The following is a 23215-nucleotide window of genomic DNA, read 5'->3' on the forward strand; positions in this document are numbered from 1 at the left end:
TGAAGTCCTGGTGCGCCAGGCAAGTGTTCCACTGCAGGGGCTAGTCCCTGGGTGGGGAAGCCAGGTTCAGGTGCTGTCTGACCTGGAGGCTTTGGAGCCTAGGTTTGAGGGCCTGGTCTGGGGTGTCCCCCCTGACCTGGAAAACCAGTTGCAGGATAGCACCCATGAACTGGTGAATGAATGGTGCGGGACACCTTCCACAGGTGCCCTGGCTATTCTAGAAGGGGGTACCGCTCCAGGTGGGAGGGTACAGAGCCCCAAGGAAGAGGAGGACCGGGTGTGGGAAAGCACACCACAGCCTCCTGTCCAGCCGCTGGATACAGGTCCAGGACTGGTGGGTCAGTGCCAGAGTGTCAGACCTGACCTGACAAGAGAGGGAGTGGACAAAGGGTGCCAAGCACCTGGGGCTACTGCCCCCCACCCTCTGACGCCACAGAGGTTTGAGCGCCCTGAGAGGCATGAGGCCTGGGTCTCATCCCCGATCACTGTTGGTGGTCACTGCGGCTTGCTGTCGGTCTGTTGGGACACACCTGTGAGGAAATTAAAGTTAGGTGCTGCACAGGTGGTGTCCACAGATGAGGAGAAGGGTTCCACATGGACTGGCATGGTGGGCTCTGAGAGTATGGATAGAGTGTTCCAACTGGGTTTAGGACGGCGTAGAACAGGACTGCCCTGCTGTGTGGGCCAGTTTCCGTGTTCTATCGCCTTGAGCAGGGAATCCCATCGAGGTATCCTTTGGTCTACCCTGGCTTTAGGCTGGAAGGGGGTTGTGTTGGAACTGGCCCTTCTTGCAGGGTCATCCCCAAACTTTTTGCTTCTTCCTCCCTTATTTTTCCTGACCCGTGGCTGTTGGCAATAGGACTCTGCGCACTTTACCACTGCTGATCAGTGCTAAAGTGCATATGCTCTCTGTGTAAATTGTTATTCTGATTGGATATACATGTTTGGCATATTTGTATCACCATGAAGTCCCTAGTAAAGTGCACTGGGTGTGCCAGGGCTGGTGATGACAAATGCTACTAGTGGGCCTGCAGCACTGATTGTGCCACCCACAGGAGTAGCCCTAAAATGATGTCTCAGGCCTGCCACTGCAGTGCCTATGGGCAGTTTAGAACTGCCATGTCCTCCTGGCCAGTGTCCCCACTGTCAAGGCCTAACCATTCCCTTTTTGTGCACATCAGTCACCCCTATGGAAGGCCAAAGGTACCCCCCTGGGCAGGGTGCAGTGTATGTAAAAGGCAGAGCATGTACTAGTGCAGGTGACATGCTCTGGTAGTGAATGGCAGCCATTTTCGTTTTCACTACTGTAAGGCTATCTTGCTCCATAGGTTAACATGGGGATGCTGGCTACAGTGGTTAACAGCATTTCTTCCCATGGGAACAAGATAGGACATAAGTATCTAGTATCCCTGAACTCAGAATTTAATAACACATCTTTTGGGAAAGGTTGTTTTTAAATCCTGTATTTGAGAACAGCATTTTTAGAAAGTTGCTGTTCTCTTGTCTGACCCTTCTGTGTGCCTGGGCCTGTTTGTGTATTGACTGTCTGGTTTGAGAGTGACAGGGGCTGGGGAATTCTGGGGAATTCCCCTGGATGAGTCAGCACTAGGCTGAATGACTGCATTTGCAACTGGAGTAGTGGGAGGAGTTAGCACCTGGGCTGAATAGGGCTGTGCCTGCCTTCCACAATGCTGGCTCCACCCCCCTGCTGGGCGGCTGAGGACCCTGCCCCTCACTCTGAAAGGAAGTCAGAAGCCAGCAAAACAAAGTACTCAGGAAACACCCAGAACTGGTTCAGACCGGGCTCAGGGCCCACATGCACAGAGAGAACAAAGACTTTAGGGGTATAAGTACAGGACCCCTGACAACAGAAAATTAGATCATCCTGAAAATCAAGATGGAACCTCTGCCAAGGAGAAAGCTGAAACTGAAGAAGGAAGATTGTCCTGCTGTTGCTCTGCTGGACTGACCTGTTGCTTTGCTGCCAAGGAGAGGGGAATGACTTTGCTGCTGAGCTGTGTCCCCTGTCTTGAAGGAATCTCCAAGGGCCTGAGAAGAGCTGGCTCCCTGTTTTGAAGTCCCAGGAACAAAAGGACTTCACCCCCAGCTTCCCTGAACTCTGCTGAGAGAGTTCTGTCCTTCCTAGAGTGCTTGATCCAGTTGTGGGGCCTCTGGAAGTTGTACCTGAGCTGGGAAGCTTGAAACTAAGCTTGAGTGACTTTTGAACTTGAAAAGTGTCGCATCGCTCGCTTGCGGAGCGCATCCCCGACAGTGCGAGAAGTTTCCGCCGCTACGGAGGTCGAGATCGTCGCAGCGCCTGACGCCGCTGCCAGAGACGTCGCATCCTTCGTTTGCGGGACGCACCAGACCGGTGCGGGGGAATCGAACATCGCTGCGAGTATCGTCGCAGAGCCTGTCGTCGCTGGGTGAGAACGCCGTACCGCTTGCTTGCGGACCGCATCACGTCGCTGCGAGTATCGTCGCAGAATCAACGCATCGAGGAGCTGCGAGAGAGAGGATCACCGCTGGACCGCGCATCGTCGCCCCGGAGATCATCACAGCCCCTACGAGATCGTCGCATCGTGCCTTTGCGAGAACAGACTTCCTACGGAACCTACGCATCGGAATCCATACAAGTGGCCTTCCTCCCCATACAGACCGGATTCGTCGCAACACGCCCGCTGCTGTAGCGGGGCTGTCGCATCGCCTCCCCAGGGTCTCAGGAGCAACGCATCGCTTGTTTTCCACCGCACCAGCTTCTGCTTTTGGAACTTTGTTGCAACTAAAAGGTACTGTGAGTAAACGTGACGCAACTGTGAACTTTTCACGCATCAGTAGAGAATTCTATCGCAACGTAGAGAATTCTATCGCAACCTAAGAATTTTAACGCAACCTTAAGAACTCTTTTTGAAACCATATTCTTGAACTGTGTATGTTGGATTTTTGTCGTTTTGGTCTTGTGTGTCTTGACTGTTGTGGAGTCAGTTTGTGGTGTTTTCACTGTGTTACTGTGGGTGTTGGTACAAATACTTTACGCATTGCCTCTGGTTAGCCTAGACTGCTCGTGCCAAGCTACCTAGAGGGTGAGCAGCGGTTATCTCAGAGGGTTATCTCCTTGCCCTGACTAGAAGCAAGGGTCCCTATTTGGACAGTGGTACCTACCTCTGCCAACTAGAGACCCCCAGATCTAACAGGTAGACTTCCTACTTTGGCAAGGTTCCTGGCCTATTCCACTTTCCTTGCCAGACCACCTAGTGATAGCAGCTGGCTTAGATGGTATCAGCACCCTGATGTTGCCAAACCCTACAACAAAATCAATGGCTATTTTTTTACTGGACTGTGCTTAATTACAATAGTTTTAAAGAGGGCACTTATTTATACTAGCTATCCTTGTTCCTCAAACTTAGATTCCAAAGGATCACACTTCCCTTATCATTGGAGGTCATTCGTTCCATCAGATTTTGTTTTGACATATACACAGATACTGACACAAGGAGATGATGGACGGAGCGCTGAAACTTTTCAGACACTCACCCCCAGTCACAGATCTGGGTTGAATCCATCATCGTTCTTTAACTCACTTCGCCACCCCGTTCAGCGACAGCTATATGCAAATTAGTCTGTCTTAATGAGTCTGCTTCTGATGCATAAGTCTTGAATTCTTTCAGGCTAGAGGTCAAGAAGAGTTTATTCGTGGAAACTAAAAAATGCCACGTCAAGAAGCAGGGATGGTTCGGCTCTAAATGATCAAAAACCCATACGGATCTGAAAATAGCCCTGCATAAACCCAACAGAAAACATTTGGAAATTACGACAGCCAGAAGGGCATATAGACGTGCATTAAAAGAAAATAAGGATGCCCTGATAAATGAATCATGGCGGGCCCTGCACAAAGCCTCTTTACTTCGAAAGAATACAAGCGTTTGGAAGGCAGTCAACGCGCCTTTTCTAGCACCCAGGGATTTACCATCGATAGAGTTTACCATTAGTGAGGACCAATGGTTGGATCACTTCACCGCACTGTACAATGACGAAGAGCAGGCAGTATTATTGGCTGCATCGAGACCCCCCCCCAGAGTTAGAACTTCCAAATCTCTTTCCATTAGATGTTCTCTTTACATTCGATGAAGTGACCTCGCTATACACGCTAGTGGAGGAGGTAAAGCTCCTGGTCCAGATGGAGTTCCCATCGATCTGTACAAATCAAATCTATGTCTCTGGGTCCCTTTACTAACCCAGGTTCTGATAGCATGCTGCTACGATGGCTTCATTCCATCCTGGTCTGAATCTATCTTGGTCCCAATTTTTAACAAGCATTTTCAATGCAATAGGTCTCGCAGTTACACGAGTTTAAGTTAGTGGCATTTTAATGACAATGCCTTTTATTTATGTTTTTTAAAACGAAAACAAAAATAAAAGGCATTGTTAGTTGCAATGTTAATAGCTCAAACTCGCGTAAATGTGAGACCTATTGCATTGCAAATGCTTATTTTCTAATTGATGCAGTTCTGTTAAATTAATTCTGGAAATCACTTAGGAAAAATGTCATTTTACTTATCTTCGGAAAGTGTTTCAAGTTTGCTATAATGAATCGCTGATTGTCTGATATGGTTTCAAGTGCTTGATCTGTACGGCGACATTGTGGGCAATTTTTTTTTTCCCCAAAGTACTTGGTCAAAAAATACTCGTTATCCTCGGGGTCTGTATGTCGCCATGCTCCAGTGGCGGACACACAAACCTCAGCGTCCCTGCCCGCGGAACATGAGTAGTGCAATGGTGCCTGCGGGGGGCAGTGTTTGATTTACAAGGTAAATGGTAGGGCGGTAGTACAGCACAAGGGAGGCTTTAAAAACATGTTTTTACCTTTAAGGAGTCTAAGAGGAGGAATGTGGACACCTTTAAGGAATCGGCCTTGAACCACCAAGGAACAGACCATATATCTGCAGGAGAGGGGTTCTAAAGCCTTTATTTCAGCCAGTGTGCGTTCACTGCCAGAATGCAATCCATGCTGTGCACTTCGTAGATCACTGTTTTAAAGGTTTCTGCTGACCTATCGACCTTTAATCTTGTTGTACTTAACTATTTCAATTCCATTTAATTCAAATTGTAACTTGGATTTGGTTAGAGAAGTCTAAAAATTTATGTTGGTCTGAGTACTATTTTTTGTTTCAATACAAAATGTTACTGTGTGTGTTTCTCTTGCCATATTTTAATATTCCTAAATTCAGGTATGGTAATGGATTGTAACAAAATTCGAATTGTGAACTTGCATTTCATCAAGGGGTATGTTTCATCAGGGTTATTAAAATTATCGCTTGGTTTGCGTGTACGGAGAGACCCTCGGCATGGAGTTGGTTTCCTATTCATTTATTTCATCTTACAATTTGTATTGTGAACCTAGCACACATAAATATTTCATTTGCAGTAATAAACAAAAGTAAAGAAAACAAGTGCTGTGCGCGCGCACTGCAAGGAATGCAAGGTATGCATCTGGCACCCGACCGCGCTGCTGCTCGCTCCCGAACTCCCTAGGCCAAGGAAGAGAGAAGGCGGGACATGCACTCACCTTTAGCCAGTTGCGTGCTGTCAATCTTAGAAAGACGCACGGAAAGGCCAATAGCATGTGAGCAACAACAAAAAAGCACACGCACAAGTGTGTGCTCAGAGTTGAAAGTGCTTATTAGAAGCCTCGCAGGGCAGCACATGCGCGCTGGCTCAGGCGAGACCTAAAAAGGCCGACCGCAATATCCCTACATGCTAACGACCAATTTCTCTTTTAGATTCCCTTCTCATAGTTACAGGACGTATTTTATTAAATAGATGGCAGTCATGGGCAGGAGACGCTGGCGTGATTTCTGAGCTGCAATATGGCTTCCGCCAGTGTTCAGGCACGATAGAACAGGGTCTAAACCTAAATTTATTGACGGGTAAATACATGCGGGCCAAGCAGGGAAAGTTGTTTGTGGCCTTGTGGACCATAGCTCCGCATTTGACTGTGTTAGACATGACAAACTCTGGAGTATTCTTGAGGATATGGGAGTGGAAATACCACTCATAAACTTCATGAGGCAGCTATACCGAGACACTTGTTCTAGGGTCTGTTATGGACCATGGGAGAGTGCACCGTTAAATTTCCAATAAGTAAAGCGGTGAGACCAGGATATGTCCTTGCCCCCTTTCTTTTTACCTTATATATCAATGGCCTCTGCCAAGTTTTAATCAGCCAATGCCGAATTCCTGCGTTATTGTATGCAGATGACGCTGTTTTAATGTCACATACCCAATTAGGGTTAAAAAGAGTAGTGACCAGTTTTGCTACATTTATGAAAAATTTGGGTCTGCAAGTAAATACATCAAAAATGTTTATTATGAAATGTGGAACAAACAGTGTTAAATGCCGCAATTCTTTTATTAAGAATATCAAGGTTGAGTGTATTTGCAGATTTCCCTACCTGGGTATTCATTTTGATCAGAGAGGGACCTGGGCACATGCTGTTTCAATTAGGAAAATGCTATTTTCTAAAGCCACCGCTGCCCTAGCCAATTTCGCTAGAAAATTGAGCAGAAGGCCGGACGTGGAATTAATGCAAATGTACAAAGCTAAGTGTGTCTCAACTGCCATGTACGGGTCGGGCATCTGGGGCTATGCTGACTCCCGGCCCCTGCAATTAATTGAGAATGCCTTTGTGAGATATCTATTGGCAGTCCCCAATAGCACTGCTACATTTGCCATGCAGAGCTAGGGATCCCATACATATTTTACTTAATTAAGATTCAACTGATTCTATTATGGCACAAAATATGGGCAACAACACACACCAGCCTCAACCAATATATTATAAATGACTGTTTGAAGCTCGAAGGGTGTCCTGTATTCCCTGATTAAACTATATTAAAAATGTACGTCAGATTTCGGACACCTCGAATACCTAGTGAATCTGGATAGCATTATATTAATCTCAAGAAAAACCCTGAAAGCAGACTGCCTAATGCACGTAGAGACAATCAAACTTGCAAAAGAAATAGTCAAGCCCACAGTCCTGGAAAATCAATTGTTAATGTCAAGTTGTGGCATCCAGCCATATCGCGTGTATGTAACAGGGGCTTACGACAGGATGTTGCTGACCCATTTTTACCTGGGATTTTTCATAGACTTACAAGTTTCCCAGTCATGAATGACTGGTCTAAAACCCTGGGCACATGCCCATGCGACGATTTGTCTCAACAGTCTACAATGCACATTCTTCTATTTTGCAAATTTTAAACTAGAAAAAGATGGATTGTTCCTATTCTAAGTCTTGAGACAATGTCGTCCAGCATTTTTAACGTTACAACTTTTACAGTACAAAATGTTTAATAGCCCTCTAGCAATGTTTTTGAAATGTGTGATCAAATCTAGGAAAATACTGTAGAATATGAACCTGGTTTTCAATACATGATTTTTATATCACCTGTAAATTAATCTATATTTATGCAATGCTTGTAATTATACATGACAAAAATTGTGCTTTTATGATCTATATTTTAAATCGAATAAAAATTATTTGATTTGAATTGATAGTAGACTCTTCAGGAGCGAGGATGGGTCAGACTGGCTGATATGGCAATCAGGCAGTGCCCGAAGGCCTGGTCTGACAGGTCAGTATGCGGTTCGTTTTTTGCCTGTTTGTGGGTTTGTTATATGCTCTCCTAGCCGGTTTTTACTGGTGATTTCCCTGATATTAAAACAAACATTGCCCATGCAAGCACAAACACATGTAGTCTTCTTTACCTGGCAAAACATTAATACAGCTTGTCCTTACAAGTTCAAAACTGCCCCAATTTAAAAAGCAGCAGCAAACCTTAAGACAGATGGTTGCCATTTTTGAGCTAGAGGAGCAAGGGGCAACAGCTAGGAGCCTAGGTATGAGGGAATGCAGCCAAAGGTGAGTGAAATTAACAGCCTACAGCTACTGACTGGTTGTATAATGGAACAACGGCTCCCTAACCCATGCATGCCTTAACAATGTGGTCTTAACAACGAATGTGTCTTTTCCACGCATGTCTTACAATTAATTTTGTTGTAAAGGCATGATTGGTAAAGGTATATGAGTGGTAAAATCCCCCAAGCACTAAAAACGACCCCGACCTCGGACCCCCACCCTGAGCCCTAAAACAGGCCCCCAGCCCTAAAAACTACCCCTGCTCTCCCTAACCCTAGCCCTACTTGCCAAGGCGTGTTCCGATCCTTCCTGTCCCGATCATTCCTGGTCCCCTCCCTGCCCATCCGCTCTGCATCTACAGAGCTGCCTGCCTTAACCACCCATATGCGCAGTTAAGGCATATGCTTGGTTAAGGCAAGCATTGATCCACCTGCATTTAAATGGAACACATAGTTAAGCCCGCGTTGTAAATGCTATTTCCCCTACTAGCTTCATATGGCATCTTCTGAGCCCCAAGAACTGCGGGACCATGCAGGTACCGCAGTTCTAAGGCATGCGAGCTGCGTAGATGCCGCAACCACAACACAGTTGGCAGTCTAACAGCAGTTAGTGGCCTGTTGTGGGATAGACATATTTTTTCAGTGCATTGGTAATATGAATAGATCCCAGAAAAGAAATACTTACTCTGAGACTTGCTGTTAGCAGCGGCAAAGTAAAAAAATGCCCATACCAAGTAATTTTGTTCCAGCATTCTGAGAACACTGGACTTGCAGTGTATTGAAAAGAATTAAGACCATGTAATAAATTAAACATATAAACAAATGAAAACATTAATTCAAATATTTTACACACATTTAACAATGTGAATGAATGTATAGCAGCGTATGAACCATGTTTTACAGGAAGATTCACAAATGAATCCCACCTTTACATGTGGTCTAATTATCGAGTTTGAAATTACTGCATGTGGTAGAGGTGGTAACAATTATTCTCAACAGATGAGGTAAGCAAAACTCATAAAAAAGGACATGGCGCTAACTGTAAAAAAGACTTATATCCTTTCTAAACATTACCTGAATTTAGATGGCAACCATGACTACAAAATCTGGTTCAGGAGGCAGAGCATTATGTAATAAATTCATGCGGTCATTCACGAGAATGGAGGAAAGAGTCTAAATTTTAGATCCATGCGTGGTGTTTAAAAGTACTGAAGCGTACGGAAGATAAAATGTTTTGCTCTTTAAATCACATGTACTCAAATGTAGAACATACAAATAAATACTTGCAATTAGAAAAACAAATAAAAAATTAGGGGTTTGTTGTTTCATGGTCTCTGGTGAATTCAGAAATTCAAAAATAACAATAATTATTATGAAATCTCAGCATATTTCAAAATAAATTATTTAATTGTATTTCATTCAGCTATCAAACTTAAACAATGCGGGTGGAATAATTGAAACTCTCAAATATTTAAGAATGATGCAACATGCATTGTTGATTTGTTTCTATGCTAAACAAACTGTCCTTTAGTGTAGTAAGTATTGAAGTAAGTAAATAAAATACCAATGGCAAACATACCCAAACTGGACTGACTCTCATACCGTCCTTCAGTAACGGTGCTCAGGAAGTGATCATCTGTTAGTTTCATTGGCTTGCCCGTCACTACATTCTGCAAAATAAAAATATAGATAAAATATGAATTGAAAAAAACCTGCCACAACTTCAAGTGTACAGATAAATCTGATTAATATTTATTGTATGAGTTTTGTCACGCCTTACTCAACACGTGTAACCTTTCAGCAACTGTAAAGTGCCTGCAGTGGAAAAAAGCACAAACAATCTAGAACATTTAACAAAAGACACAGAAAAGATGGAAAACCACGTGCATTGCATTGATGGCTAACTTTCTCAGCTCCAAAAGCTTTCAAATACTTTAATCCATTTGAAGGATCCCCGGGCACTTGCAAAATGTAACTTTCTTTTATATAGAACGCTTCGCTTTAAGATAGAAGCTCTGTGCCTTAAAAATAAATCACAATTATGAATCAGAATGGAATGAGTGGCCTAAAGCTGTAGTCCCTGGCAGCCATTTTGGAAAACCTTTTAGACATGCAAGTAAACCTACAACCATCTTTAAAAAGCCAACAGGCTGGGGGATTAGGTGCATTGTGAATCTGAGAAATGTAAATTTGAGGAATGCACTATTGTTGAGTTAAGTAGTCTTTTCTTTCCCATCATGAAAACAAACAACAATTCATAATCTGTGCAAGAACAGAAGGTAACAGAGAAAAAGCAAGACACTGAGAAACGTAATTACTGGCACTGAGGAAGCTGATAACTGTGAAAGATAACACTTCACTCAGCTAAAGAATTAGTGTAAAAAAATCAATGACAAAGGTTGGATGAACTTTGTGTGGTGGAACTACCGATATTCACACCTCGTACTCCTGTGTCACTGCACCTGATGCAATACTGATGCCTACAGCCCAACTACCTACTCCCAAGAACAATGATGCCCGTAAACGATTTTCAGACGCTGCAGAGTACAATGTATGTATCAGCATTTTTTTCACCAGAGAGGTAGTGCAGAGACCATTATGCAGAGACAGTTACCTGAAATTTAAAAAAAAAACGCGAGTGGTGATGCACGTGGTGCGCACACGCATCACTGCAAGTGCTACCTTGCCGGCCACCAGCTTGCTATTACGCGCGCGTGCTCTTGTGCGCGTGATAGTAAGCTGGTCGCCAGGAAAGTAGCACTTCTTAAACAGCTACTAAATGTCTCGGCCAGACCAGCGCATGCGCTGGATCAGGCCGAGACCTAAAGAGAATACAACTTCAGAAACACAAACAGACAATTCAGATGTTTCAGGCAATGTGGTAGCCATTCACAGCTGGCATGTGCCCAACCCTAAATCGGTGACCTGTGTCTTCTACTCGTGGCGCAAGCTAGTCTACATCCTCTCTCATTTGGGAGGGGGAGAGCGGGGAGCCAGCATGTTTAAAGACCCGGTTTGACTTATTCTCAGGGGCATATCTCCTCTATCAGCCCAAAGGGGTCTCTCCAAGATTACCCAGATTTCCTATAAACTTCCATGGGCATCCCCTCCTTTCTTCTCTCACCTTATTTGCATCCCCAAAATGACCCATTCCTGTTTCCCGCCTCACTTCATTAGGCTTTGTTGGTTCCAGCAGGCCTCCATAATATCTCTCTTTGCTACTATTAGTCCTGTCATACACAGAGTAAGTTTGTGTCCAGGCAGCTGTTTGCCTGTCAGTACTCCCTGTATGACAAGTCTGGTTGCTGCGGGGAGTCCCTGGAGGGCACACAGACCACAAGAAGCCGCATCAGCTACACACTGGAAGGGAGTGGAACGGCGTGAGCTCCCCCCCCAGCAGGCTTGAACTAACCCGGAGGGGCCCGCCCTCTTCACAAGCGACCGAGGTGGAGCTGCAGCCTGTGAAGCCTAGTGGAGCCACCCGCTTGATTACTGCAGTGCTTCTCACACCCTCGCTGGGGCCCCCTGCAGGGACTTGCAGCGCCTTCTGCTGCAGCCAACAGACAATTTATATTTTTTTCCAGTGACCAGGGTGGGGGCTGGCTTATGCCCTGAGGCCCCGTGCCTAACTCTGCCACACAGGTTGATGGGAGCATCAATGCCAGGTCCCGCCCACGCCCTCGTGGCCCGCCAGACGACAGCACACCATTCCCCTTACCACCTCCTGAGCGACCAGCGGCTCTGGGCTGCAGCCATTCTGCCACACGCTGCCACAGGTGGGGATTCTCCTCTAGGCCAGAGTAGGGCCCGACCAACGCCCCAGGGTCCCGCACCTGACCCCTCTGCACAGACCAGTGCAGGGTTGGCACGGAGACCCTCACAGCGCCCCAAAAAAACTGCCAGCTAGTGTCTGCCATCTCCACCACATCCTACTTGGCATCCTGAGGTCCCATAACTGACTTTGTTGCACGGATCAGTGCAGGGTTGACACTGGGGCCTGCGTGACACCCTGACACCCTGAGAGGACCGCTGGGTGAAAACGGCAACTTCCCTTGCTTTGTGACACAGCATAGCCATATCCTTTGCCATGGATAGGGGTCCATCCCCCCTCTCCTGCTGGGGGACACCGGCTTCAGTAACAAACTCTCCTGTGTGGGACCCTGCAGACCTCAGGTACAAGGGGTGCACATGGGGCTGTAGGCCTGCTCCAGATCGGGGTCCCTGGTGGAGGTTCGAGTCCCGACTCAGTCCTCTATGAGCATGCTGCCCGGCCACTACCCACTCCTGGAACAACGAGGGGTGCGCTGCCTTGTAGGAGGTCCCGCCGCTGGGAGCTGGGCGAGTCCCCGGCTATGGCGAACAGCACGGACACACATGCCACATCCTCACAGATGCCTATAGACCACTACACCACCTGCTCCAGCCTTTCCCACCTCCGGTGCCTTGGGTACTGCAGACATGAGCAAGGCCGAGGCCACACTGAATGACCTTCCCGTCATCCTGCAAGCTATCCAAGCCTCTGCAAACAAAAGAGGAAGGGCAGGAACACGAAGGTAATTGCGGTGAGTCACCCCCGGGAGAATCAGCACGCGGCATCCCCCGGGGAAAATGAGGCTACAAGGAATTCTCTGACTCCTACCTTGGCCAGGAAGATAGATCCCTTAAACACGAGACCGAAGGTTACTAGGGATCCAAACACGTCGGAACCTCCAAAGCCAATGAACCGACCTGACATAAAATATGATAGTCATCTAGGGTTCAATCAGACAAACAAACAGATAATGCTGAAGGAAACCAGCACGGCAATGAGAAGTGCAAGGGGATTGGCACAAAATCCGTCAAGGGAAGTCATACAAAGCAGGAACATGCCAGCGAAAGATGAGGCACCAGAGGAGACCCACGGAGCCAGTATCGCTGCCAGCGACATTACAAATGCTGATCAAATTCCACACAGGCCAACACATCTTGCTGCAACTTCGTTCCAGGACACTGTGGTCAATGCCTCAAAAGAGACAGATATCATTCTATTTGTCCCAGGATATAAATCCAGAGGAAGAGTGGATACACTAAACAGGGGGAACATACTGAAACTCCTACACTCTATTAAAGGTCTGGGAAATCTTAGCTCAACAGAGCTCAACAGACTTGCTCTCAATTGAATTCTAACCAACATTAAACCAACAGTGTCCAGAAGCAACAAAGACAACATGGAAATCAAATGAGACAGTTGACCTAATTATGAAGGCAATCAACACATTTTCAACGTGGGGGATAAGGCTAGAACCAGGAAAAACACTAGCCTACCCCACTACCCTTTTAGAAGAATGCAATAATGAACCATCGCACACAGTCATATCAATTTTAAAAGGAGCACCCAGCTGTGAGAAGTTGGCCTGATGTATGATGTCTCCAATTCTGGGGGCACCTTGTATCAGTCCAAACAATCCCTTATGGTGGTGGTTGTAAGTCAACCTTAAAAGACAAGCTATCCCAATGGTAGCATGGACTAAGCTGCCTAAAGGCTTAACTCAAGAGGGCATGTGAAGCCAGCTGTTTTACCATATGCAATCCTGTAATATCAAATCAAAGGACACCACACAAGTTATATATTATAAAAATATATGTATTTATTCTTAGAATAATCCCCTGTACTCTTTATGAGTATAGAAACACAAGCGTTTAAACAAAAGCACAGTATAACATATGAAAGTTGCACAATTATGGATGAGGCCGGTGGCCACTCAAACCATATATCAAAAAAGTGGTATAAGTATCACTATTCGATCAGTGGTAAGGCCTAGGGCCTTGGGAATCACTGGGACTATACTGGACTAACACCAGTTAGGACGGGAGTAGCCTGCGGGAATCGGGTGCAGCGCTAAAAGCACACGCATGCACCAATGCAAAGTCAATGGTGCGTAAAAGTTATCGAGTTACAGTTTTAAGAGTCTTCCGACTGGACTAGAAGGACAAAACTTTAGACTTAGACACTAGAGGTGTAAACCACTACAGGAGCACCGGCGTTCAAGAGTTACTTCGCCCACAGGAAGCGGGTGCACAGGTGCAAAAGCGTGTCGGGTCTCGTCGTGTAGATCTATGGAGCCTGGAGATGAAGATGCTGCAGGCGGCCAGAAGAGAAGAGTCCGGTGTGATCCAAGGGCGGATGGAAGATGTAGAGTACCTGAAAGCAGAGGGGACAGAGTCTGGGTCACTAGCCAGTGACCAGGAAGGAACAGGAAGGAACCAGGCCATGTCGGGTGCAATCAGGTGGTTGTTCTGAAGCTTGTCTCCGCTGCCACGTGGACTCTGGGGCACCGAGGATGTCCTGGAGTGAATCACGAGCTGTCCCACGAAGGCTCTCGCTGTCGGCAGTGTCGGCTTCCGGATCGGAGTCAACAGGCCTTGGCAAATGCAACCCACGCAGGATTCGAAGATCGCTTCTTACTCGGACCAGCAAGGTCAGAGCTGGTGCTCCTTTTCAGGGGAGCGAGGGCCAGTCTGGAGCAACCAGACTAGCAGAGCAAATTCAAAGGTTCGTCGGTACTGGGGCCACTAGCCAGCGGGCAAGTGACCGGACCAACACGTCAAGCAGGAAAATGCAAAAGGGCCCCACGCAGCACTCGGTGAGTGTGGAGGGGTGAGCTTCGGTGCAAAAGCTGCTCGGGGCTGGAGCTTCTCAGACTCCAATGCACAGCTTCGAGGGATCCTCGGATGCTGCACGGTCAGTACTTCGTAGTTTTTCCAAGATGGCCAGCCCCACGCTTCAGGTCGCCTCCTCGGGTCTCAGCTTTGCAGGGACTGTGGATCGGGCTGTTGGAAGGCAGGAACGCTGGGTCTTGTCGATCTCTGTCGCTCGAGTTCCGGCGGGAACTGCAACAAAGCAAACGGTGACGTGCTGGATGGTGCCTGTTTGCACAGGGTGGTCACTCCTTGACCACAAGGGAGATTCTTCAGTCTTCCACGTCGAGTGGGATGTCGAAGGGTCCAGAGTTTCGTTTCATAAGTTTCAGTCAGGATAATCTGATGTGCATCAGCACAGCTCCTACCTTTATTCCAAATCAAGGGGCTGGATTACCTGCTAGGTCCCTCCTATGGGTGGGACCCAGGAAGGGGGTGGTTACACCCCTTTCCCTTTGTCCAGTTTTGCGTCAGAGCTGGGGCTGGAGTGCCCCAGAACCGGTTTGACTGGATTTTGCATGGGACACCTTGTGTGCCCCAGGCAGTGTCTAGTTTCTTTCAACCCTCCATGCTCTAATCCACTATCTCCTGTCTGGGGTGGTGTAGCACCTCCCTGTGACAGAAAACCCTTTGTCCAGGCCTCCCCTGCCAAGTTTCGGTCAGCAGCAGGAGGTCAGACTTGTGTCGGGGCAGCAGCATCCATTTTGTGATGCTGAGGCTCTGGTTAGGATTAACCGCGTTTAAAGTAAAGTAACATGTCTTCTCCCTCTAGAAGGGTGGAATGCTACCCCCGTCGCCAGAACTGGCGATGGGGTAGTATTCCAAAGTGTATGACACCAAACACGACATGTTTTGATAAAGCCAAACCAAAGTTAGCATTAACCGCGAGGATTATAATGCACTTAAGAGTATATGGTATGGCAGTATCACTGGAACAGCAGTAAGGAAATGCTTCCGAACACTGCAGACAGGCTCAGCTCATGCTAGAGCACCATCTCACATAAAACCAAGCACTCTGCCTCCAGGATTGTAAAGGCCTGCCATAGGAGTGACTTATAGGTGCATATGTGTCCAGATAAAGGTTTAGACATAGGTATTCTATATCTAAGCAAGGGGTGAGTACACCACCTTGCCCCAGCTGAGTGATCAGCCAGTTGTGTCGATTTAAGTGACCAGTCAGGGGTGGCAAAAGATATGCTGCAGCCTCTGGTGGCCTTGGATGCATCTATGCCCTGGGCACCTATAGTGCACTGTACAGGGGCTGATAAGGTGTCCAGTACCAAATTGGTTATGTACCTATAGTACATGTCTGTGAATTTAGAGAGATAACAGCAGGCTGTGGGTCTGATTAGCAGGCCCACAGCCACATTAAGTCGAAAACCAGTGAAGCAAAAAGCAAAAATTGGGGTGACCATAGGAAAGCAGACCCTACTCTCCTACACCAGCTACTTCCCAGGATCCCACCGTAGTCACTTAAACACCAACAGTCTAAGCACAAAACAGGAGCAAAGTGGCCTATTAACACAGTCACCTGTCTCCAGTTGGGCTAAAATATGGCGAACAATAATAACGGTGGGCACGCAATGACAAGGGGCACCCTGCCCAAGAGTATCACTAATCGACCCAACAAAAAACAGAATATGTATCTGGAACATCAACGGTCTGGCTAATTAGATGGAGGATCCCGCAACACTAAACTACTTAAAGACATTTCACCTGATATTACTCCAAGAAAACTTGGAACACCATGAGATAGCACTACAAGGATACACATCACAAATTGTGCCAGCAACTAAAGGGTCCAACTTCGGCCATCATTCAGGTGGTCTGATGACATTCGCCTCAATACTCACAATAGGAACAACAGTAAAAAATTGAGGCAAAAATTGCAGCCCCAAGTGCCATACAGGCAATAGCCATAACAATTAAAATCAATAAGGTAGACCGGTCACTTATAATGATTAACACGTACATTCATTCGAAGCATCGGCTTAAAGCGGCCAAAGAATTAGTTAATGAACTGGCAAGAATCATAGAAGAGAACATAATCCTGGCAGGTGATTTCAACCTCTATCTCTTCGGATACACCTTAGAAGACCAGCTAGCACAGGAACTAAACACAGTGTGTGGAATACCAAACCAAGGCCCAACATTTTCAAATAAACAAACAAGATGTTCAATCCAATTACTTAAAAATCTCGAACAACTAAACCTGCGGGTGTTAAACGGCTAATTTAAAGAGGATAACCCACCAGAACCAGATATTATTCTTCAACCATCTCCTCTTACTTTCGCCTTAGCAACTCTCCCTTTGTTCCACATCATAGACTCATTCAGAATGGGCGACAATGGACAAAGTGACCACCTGCCGCAAGAAGGGACGCTAAGTGCATCTAGAGGGAATCATATGGAGGAACGCACAAGCGCTGGCACCAAATACACCTCAGATTTTAGACGAATAAGGTGCAAGTCCGATAAGATCGAAGAACTATCAAATATAGTGAAGACACTTCTCTACCAAGAAAACAACATGATAGGTAATCCAACAGAGGCTCTGAATGGACCAGACTACATGTTAAATTGCCGACAGTTAAGGATAAAAAACGAGAAAAGACTGATGGAAGATAATGTATACCAATGTGAAATGTAATAACTGGCACAGTCATGAATAAAGAGTTTAAAAAAAAAAAATAGTTAATCCAACAGAGGCTTGGGAGGTCTTCATAATGGATCTTGGGACAAAGTTTGCCACTAGGACAGGGACCATCACAAGGAAACCAGTGGGTACTTTACCAAGAAAGGCAATCTCACCTGAGATAAAGACCCTCAAACGCAAACTAAATCAAGCACTAAGCCAGCTGTGCAAAACAACACAAAGCCTAGCCCTGCAATGCGAGCAGCGGAGATTGAAGGTAACATTAAAGAAGATGATCTGGGATAGGAAAAGGTAAGCGAATGAAGAATTTTGGGCAAAGGTACTGCACGGCTCGAAACTTAAAAACAGTGCCAGGTTCTGATGTACGATTAATAGCCTTCAACGGCCAGCGCACCAAGGAATGAGCTCACATATAACAGAAGCCAACTGGGCACAACACCTGCACAATCAGTTTCATGACAAAATGCAAGAGGGGAATTCAGCAGGAGAAAAAACGCAGATCACCGAGAGGAACATATGTGATATAACTATAGACAGAACCAGACAAAGGATTAGCGAGGGCACTAAACATGACGAGATCGCAGTTAAACTAAAGGACCTCGGGGAGAAAGGGGAAGTGGGCCCAAAACCATTATTGAACAGTAATGGAAAATCGTAATGAAATAACAGCATCATAGATTAAGACACAAATAGCTAAAGGGAAGCAGGAAGGAGCCCCAGGCCTGAACGGAAAACCCTCAATATTGTACAAGCACAATGCAGAATTCTGGAGCAAAGCATTGGTCCCAGTCTTTAGGGACATACAGGAAACTGAAACAAACCCAGTATCTTGAAAGGAAGGAGTAGTTTCTTACCTGTAACTCCAGTTCTGTAGTAGGGGTATCTCTGTTATAGTCATAATCTAGTGAATAGCCCCGCCCATGTGCGTGGACCCCGGAGCAATCAAAAATAATCTCTTAAATTGTCCTCAGTGCAGTCCTGCATAGACACTTAAGAGAAAATTAAAGACAATAATGCAGCCTATACCTGCAAGGCTACACTGTCCAGTACTTCAACTAGAAATGCAAAGGAGATTCCACCAACATCACATTTAACACAGTCTGTTAAGTTTCACCCATAGAGAAACTTCCCCTTCACAAAATCCTTGGAATGATAGAGAGGAAGGGATGGACAGACAAGCACCCATAGGCTGCCATTATGTGTCTGCAAAAGGGATACCTTGCCTTTAAGGAACTCTCCAGAGACCTTCGGTATCCCATGATGCACAGCAAACTCCTTTTAATTTCAGTTCTTTTTGAAGGTGTATAAAGAAAGGCCTGTAGCATATATTACAGTAACATTTTCTCCACCGGGGAGGAGGGCGGGCGCTTATGACTATAACAGAGATACCCATACTACAGAACTGGAGTTACAGGTAAGAAACTACTCCTTCTGTAGTAGGGGATCTCTGTGTACAGTCATAATCTAGTGAATAGAATGGCAAGCCCATCCCAACAATCTAACCGGCGGTGGAGAAAAAGACAACACCCCTACTGTGCAAACAGATTTCTTAACGAAGCCTGCCCCACCTGAGCATCTGCTCTGGCATCAGAGTCCAGACAGTAATGCTTAGCAAAGGTATGGACTCACTTCCACGTGGCAGCCCTGCAGATCTCTGCAATGGGAACATTACGTAGCAAAGACATTGTAGCCGCTTTGCCCCTGGTGGAATGAGCCTTAGGCTTACCTCCTAAGGTCTTCTTAGCCTTCTGGTAACATAACTGGATACAGGACACAATCCACCTAGAGATGGATTGCTGCGAGGTAGCAAGACCAGTCCTGACCGACCCATAGTTGACAAACAGTTGGTCTGACCTACGAATGTCCTTGGTCTTATCCAGATAGAATTTCAATACCCTTCTCACATCCAGGGAATGAAGAGATCTTTCCGCTGGCGTGTAAGGATTCTGGAAAAACGTAGGTAAAGTTATAGTCTGATTAACATGAAAATCAGGGATCACCTTAGGAAGGAACTTAGGGTGAGTACGCATCACAACCTTAGCAGCACGAAAAACAGTATAAGGTTCTTGACAACATAATGCATGAATCTCACTCACCCTTTGGGCCGATGTAATGGCCACAAGGAAAGCCGCCTTCCACGATAAGTGCTGCAGTGAAGCCTTATGAATGGGTTCAAAAGGATCCTTCATCGATCTGGATAGCACCACATTCAACTACCAGGAAGGCGAAGGACTACGAACAGGAGGAAACACTTTCTTCAATCCTTCCAAAAAAATCCTTAATCACAGGGACCTGGAAGAAGGAAGTCTGTGAAGGACATTTCCTGTACGCAGTTAACGCTGCAAGGTGAACCTTAATAGATTGAAAATTAAGGCCGGACTGAGCCAAATGCAAGAGATATGTAAGGACAACATCTTCCTTGCAGGTCGTTGGATCATAGTTCTAGGAAGTACACCAGATGCAGAACCTCTTCCACTTGTAGGCATAAGACGTCCTAGAGGAAGGCCGCTTAGCCTCCTTGAGAATGTTCATGCAATCCTCAGGCAGATTCAGGTGTCCATATTGCACTATCTCAGGAGCCATGCCGCCAAACTCAACAATGAGAGGTTGGGGTGCACCATCTGCCCCCCAAGTTCGTGAGAAGGTCCGGCCGACACGGCAGCCACATGTGGGGGTAGAAGAGACCGGTGAAGCAGGTCCGTGAACCACCACTGTCGGGGCCACTCCGGAGCAATGAGGATCATCCGTGCTCTGGATTGAGACAGCTTGATGAGCACCGCCGGAATCAGGGGAATGGGTGGAAAAGCGTACAGAAAGCTGTTCGACCAGCTGATCCATAGCGCGTTCCCGAGGGTCCGCGGTTGGTAATGCTTGTAAGCGAAGTCTCGCCATTTTCTGTTTTCGGCGGTGGTGAACAGATCTACGTCCGGAGTGTACAGGAATTTGTAAATGTACAGGAATTTATATAGCGCAAATCACCGAGCAGTTTCTAAGCGCTTGCTTAGGGAACCCGTCCTGGTATTCCCCTGTGAGATAACCCCGGCAGGGTATCCGCAAGGTGAAAGCCAGGCATCCCGCCGCGAGGGGCCGTTGTGGAGATTAAGCAAGCTATTGCCCAGAGTCGCAGAGTGTGAACCCGTGAATCGAGTAGGCACCGGAGCGAGAATTGTCGAGTCCATGGACATTTTAGGACTCAAGACCCCGCCGAGCCGGGAATTGAACCCTGGTCCCAGGCTGACCTCTGCTTCCAGGTCTGCCTCCTCTAACCAGTGAGCCACACTTCTCCACTGAGTGCCCCACCTGTCGAAGACGTCTCCTAGCACTTCGTCGTTTAGAACCCACTCGTGGTTTTCTTGCACCAACCTGCTGAGTGTGTCCGCCTGAGCATTCTGCACACCTAGCAGATGGGTAGCCGTTATCGTCAGTCCTCTGGCTAGGAGCCAGTGCTAGATCGCCTGAGCTTCTTGCGACAGTATGCGCGATCTCGAGCCCCCCTGCTTGTTGAGGTAATACATTGTGGTCGTATTGTCCGTCTGCACAAGCAAGGAGTTGGTTTGGAAGGACGGATGAAAGGCCTTCAGTGCCAAATGCACAGCTCTGAGTTCCAGGAAATTGATGTGATACGTGGATTCCGCCGGGGACCACGTTCCCTGGATCTGTAGATGGGCTGAATGCGCTCCCCAGCCGAGGAGAGAAGCATCCGTGACGACAGTCTGAGTGGGAATGTCCTTGTGGAATGGGACCCCCTTGAGGAGATTCTCTGCAGAGCACCACCATCTCAGGGACTGTTGAGCTTGGAGGGACAGCTTGATCCTGTCATCCCAGCTCCCTCGCTTCTGGTCCCATTGATCCTCCAGACATTCCTGCAATGGCCTCATGTGTAGGCGTGCGTGTGGCGTGAGGAAGATGCAAGAGGCCATCGACCCCAGTAGAGAAGACACCGTCCTCACTGTTGTAGATGGAACAGCTATGAGAGACTGAGCCTTCCGAAGGATCGATAAGCGTCTCTCCTCCGAAGGAGACACGCTTGCTGAAAGAGTATCGATGGAGGCTCCCAAGTACTGTAGGCACTGGACAGGCGTCGGAACAGACTTGGACATGTTTATGTGCAACCCCAGCTGGTTCAACAGAACGGCCGTCCTGTTGAAGTGCAGTTGCGCTTCCTGGAAGGTAGAGGCTTTGATCAACCAGTCGTCCAGGTACGGGTAGACAAACACCTTGTTCTTTCGCAGGTGCGCTGCCACTACTGCCATGCATTTCGAAAACGACCTGGGTGCATACTTCAGTCCGAACGGTAGTACGGTGTACTGATAGTGATTGGTGCCGACCAGAAATCGCAGGAACTTCCGATGTTTCCGTGCAATGGGCACATGGAAGTACGCATCTTGCAAATCTATTGCACAAAGCCAGTCTCCCCTTTGCAGCTGAGGATAAATCTGGTGCAAAGACAGCATGCAAAACTTTTCCCGTCGAATCCATTTGTATGCTTGTCGCAAATCCAGAATGGGCCTGAACTCGTTCTTGTCCTTCTTGCGCACGAGGAAGAACCAAGAGTAAAGACCCTTTCCCCTTAGAGACAAAGAGACGTCTTCTATCGCCCTCTTTCTTAACAGGGTATCCGCCTCCACCTGATGCTCACGCAGTTGGAACTGCGAGCAAACTTGTGGAATCGCTAGAGGCGGGCTGACGAAGCGAAGACTGTATCCATTGCAAACAATATTCAGCACCCACTTGTCCTGAGTAATTTTTCTCCACTCTGCCAAGTAATGTTGTATGCTTCCCCCCACCGGAGCGGGTAACGGACGAGGGGGAAGTAGCACCTCAGGGCCTAGACCCGGCCGGGCCTTTAGGCGTCGAGGAGGACTGCTGGCCGCCTCTACCCCTCTGGCGTTTCTGGAATGGACGCCGCTGGTACTGCTGCTGGTGGTGTTGCTGCTGCCCAGCTTGACGACCTTGCCCTCTTCCCTGGGCACCAAAACGTCTCTGGAAGGGGCGGAAGGTCTTCTTTTTCTCTTGTGGCTTTTCTAACCAGACGGCCGTCAGGGTTTCAGCCTCCGCCTTCATGCGGGCCATCTCCTCATCCGCATGCTTTCCAAATAGCATAGCACCAGAGAACGGCAGGTTGGCGACTCCATGCTGCGCCTCCGGTTTTAGCGAATTCAGGCGCAACCAGGCATGACGCCTCAGATTAATCCCGTGGCAGTATCCATGAGCCGCCAGGAGAGAGGAATCTGCAGCCGAGCTGATCACCTGGTTTGATACCATCATGCCCTGGTTGATGATTTCCTGAAAGTCCTCCCTCTTGTCCCAAGGAACGTGCTCCAGAAACTGTTGTAGGGAGTCCCATGAAGACCGGTCATACCGACCCAGGATAGCCGTGGCACTAGCGGCTTTCATTGACGTTGCTGCCGTACCACACCTTTCTTCCTGCTGAATCCCGCTGAATCCATCATACGGCTCTCCTTGTCCGGAGGCACCATAGAGGACGGGGCAGTAGCGTGCTGCTTCCTAGCCGCCGTGACGATCACTGAATCCGGACCGGGTCCGATCTAAGGAACGCCGGATCGGAGTCTGGGGTCTGTATTTTTTCTGCAGCCGGGAAAGGAGCAGATTTCGGTCGACGCCAGAGTCAGGAATGAGCTCCATAGCCGGCTCCTCCAGCCCCTGGCACCAAGGGCAACAAGGGCCGAGACAACTGCCTCTTGTGCAAGGTCTCGAAAATCACTGACGTAGAAGGTGTGGGGACCGTCAGCGTAAATTCCCAGCTTCGCCGCCCCCTCAACAACACCTCTTGGAACGACACAATGTCATCCACCGGTGACACCCTTGTAAGTGGTGAATCCGATAAGGTGGGTGAGTAGTCGCGGGCACTGGAAGAGTCCGTGTGACGGGACCTGGACTGTCCCTCCGGTCACTCCTTGAACGGTGTCACCGCCTGGGACCAGTGACCTTGACCTCTA

General features: G+C 47.5%; 1 protein-coding gene across 1 annotated transcript in view; it reads right to left on the reverse strand.

Moving 5' to 3' along the window:
• DZANK1 (double zinc ribbon and ankyrin repeat domains 1) overlaps positions 1–23215 on the reverse strand; it is an 846943-nt gene that overhangs the window by 104999 nt on the left and 718729 nt on the right. Inside the window, exon 16 of the mRNA XM_078648955.1 lies at positions 9501–9591. Within this exon, the coding sequence (XP_078505081.1) occupies positions 9501–9591 (91 nt within the window). The remainder of the gene's footprint in view (positions 1–9500; positions 9592–23215) is intronic.

The sequence above is a fragment of the Lissotriton helveticus genome, chromosome 6 (assembly GCF_964261635.1).
Source record: "Lissotriton helveticus chromosome 6, aLisHel1.1, whole genome shotgun sequence".
NCBI classification, from domain to species: Eukaryota; Metazoa; Chordata; class Amphibia; order Caudata; family Salamandridae; genus Lissotriton; species Lissotriton helveticus.